Raw genomic sequence first — 1,245 nt, forward strand, 5'->3', positions numbered from 1 at the left:
TCTTAAAGACTGATGTTTATCTTGTGATGTTTTTCAGGACCTCCTGTGGAATCTGAGCGTGCTGACATCACACAGGTGAGTTTTAGGAATTGTGAGACAGCTGAGCTTCATCACAGCTTGATTTGTATCAAGCAGCTGGTTTGATCTCCTTCTGCAGGACAACCAGTTGTGTGAAGAGATCAGAGAGGAGGACAGACAGAGCAGTTCACCTCCTGCAGGAGTGTGTTCAGTGTACGCTACACCAAAAGCCTTCAGCCAGATGGAGATGGAGACACAGACCTCTGCAGCCTCTCCACCTCTGCTCACAACAAAGTAAAACTGTGGTCTGATTTTAGGCTCTTTGATTTTTACTATAGCATCTCTCTCTACCAGCTAATATTAATGATGAGGAATGCACAAAGTCAATGCAGACTCTCTGCTCCCAGTTTATTAGGTACAGCTAGTTAAAACAGTCCAATAATAAAATCTTTAATTTGTTATTAGAGATGATGATGATTGTTGTTATTTGTGGTACAGTTGTTAGTGTTTTGGATATTTTCATTATTTTGTTCATTTCTGCTTCATGCACAGGCTGAGGGTAACTTTATCATTTAATTTAGAGTCTGAAGTTTGATGTCAGGCTAACGATGACATGAATGGAGTTGATTACGCTGAAGTGTACTTCCCATATTCCCACCACCAACAGCGCCCCCCAGTGGTGATGCAGCTGATGTCGTCTCCTCCAGGCTTCAGGCACATGCCAGCCCTGCCAACCACACCACAGATCTCCTCTGCTGCTGAAAAACACCAGCAGGGATGCTGTTGATGGAACCTCAGTGACTAAAACAGTTTATGACGTTTATCACCTGCAGACAAACAATCAGCCTCAGTTTAAAGCTTTTTAATTGCAGCTGCTTATAATTTAGTTTAACAGATAATTGATTCTGTTTTTCATTTTCTCAAACTGGAATATTTCCCAGTTTGAAAAAACTATTCTTGCTATAGTGATTCTGTCGGACAGATTCAGTGAGAGAGCTGCACAAAATGATGCATATAGGAGGGAGTATGGAGAGTTATTAGATCAGCCAGCAGGTAGGCTGTTCTTGGAGGGAGGTCCTTAGATGTAGTCATCAAAAACGCAGGTGGCTGATTTTGCATGTGCGATCAGAATAAATTAAAAAAAAAAGTCTGAAATATTTTATTTGCCACAAAAAACATTTGATAAATATTTGACACAATACAGTAAATATAATGTGAACGAGAGCT

At 40.6% G+C, this 1,245-nt stretch overlaps 1 protein-coding gene across 1 annotated transcript in view; it reads left to right on the forward strand.

Annotated features, from left to right (window-relative positions):
* The window catches only part of LOC102194881 (uncharacterized), a 27,768-nt gene extending 26,529 nt beyond the window's left edge, over window positions 1–1,239 (forward strand). The window contains exons 6-8 of the mRNA XM_005747971.1: window positions 38–75; window positions 158–312; window positions 686–1,239. Coding sequence (XP_005748028.1) covers window positions 38–75; window positions 158–312; window positions 686–701 — 209 coding nt within the window. The 3' untranslated portion in view covers window positions 702–1,239. The remainder of the gene's footprint in view (window positions 1–37; window positions 76–157; window positions 313–685) is intronic.
* Window positions 1,240–1,245: the final 6 nt, after the last annotated feature.

This window comes from Pundamilia nyererei, unplaced genomic scaffold, assembly GCF_000239375.1.
Source record: "Pundamilia nyererei isolate P.nyererei 1_Seehausen unplaced genomic scaffold, PunNye1.0 scaffold00210, whole genome shotgun sequence".
Classification (NCBI taxonomy): domain Eukaryota; kingdom Metazoa; phylum Chordata; class Actinopteri; order Cichliformes; family Cichlidae; genus Pundamilia; species Pundamilia nyererei.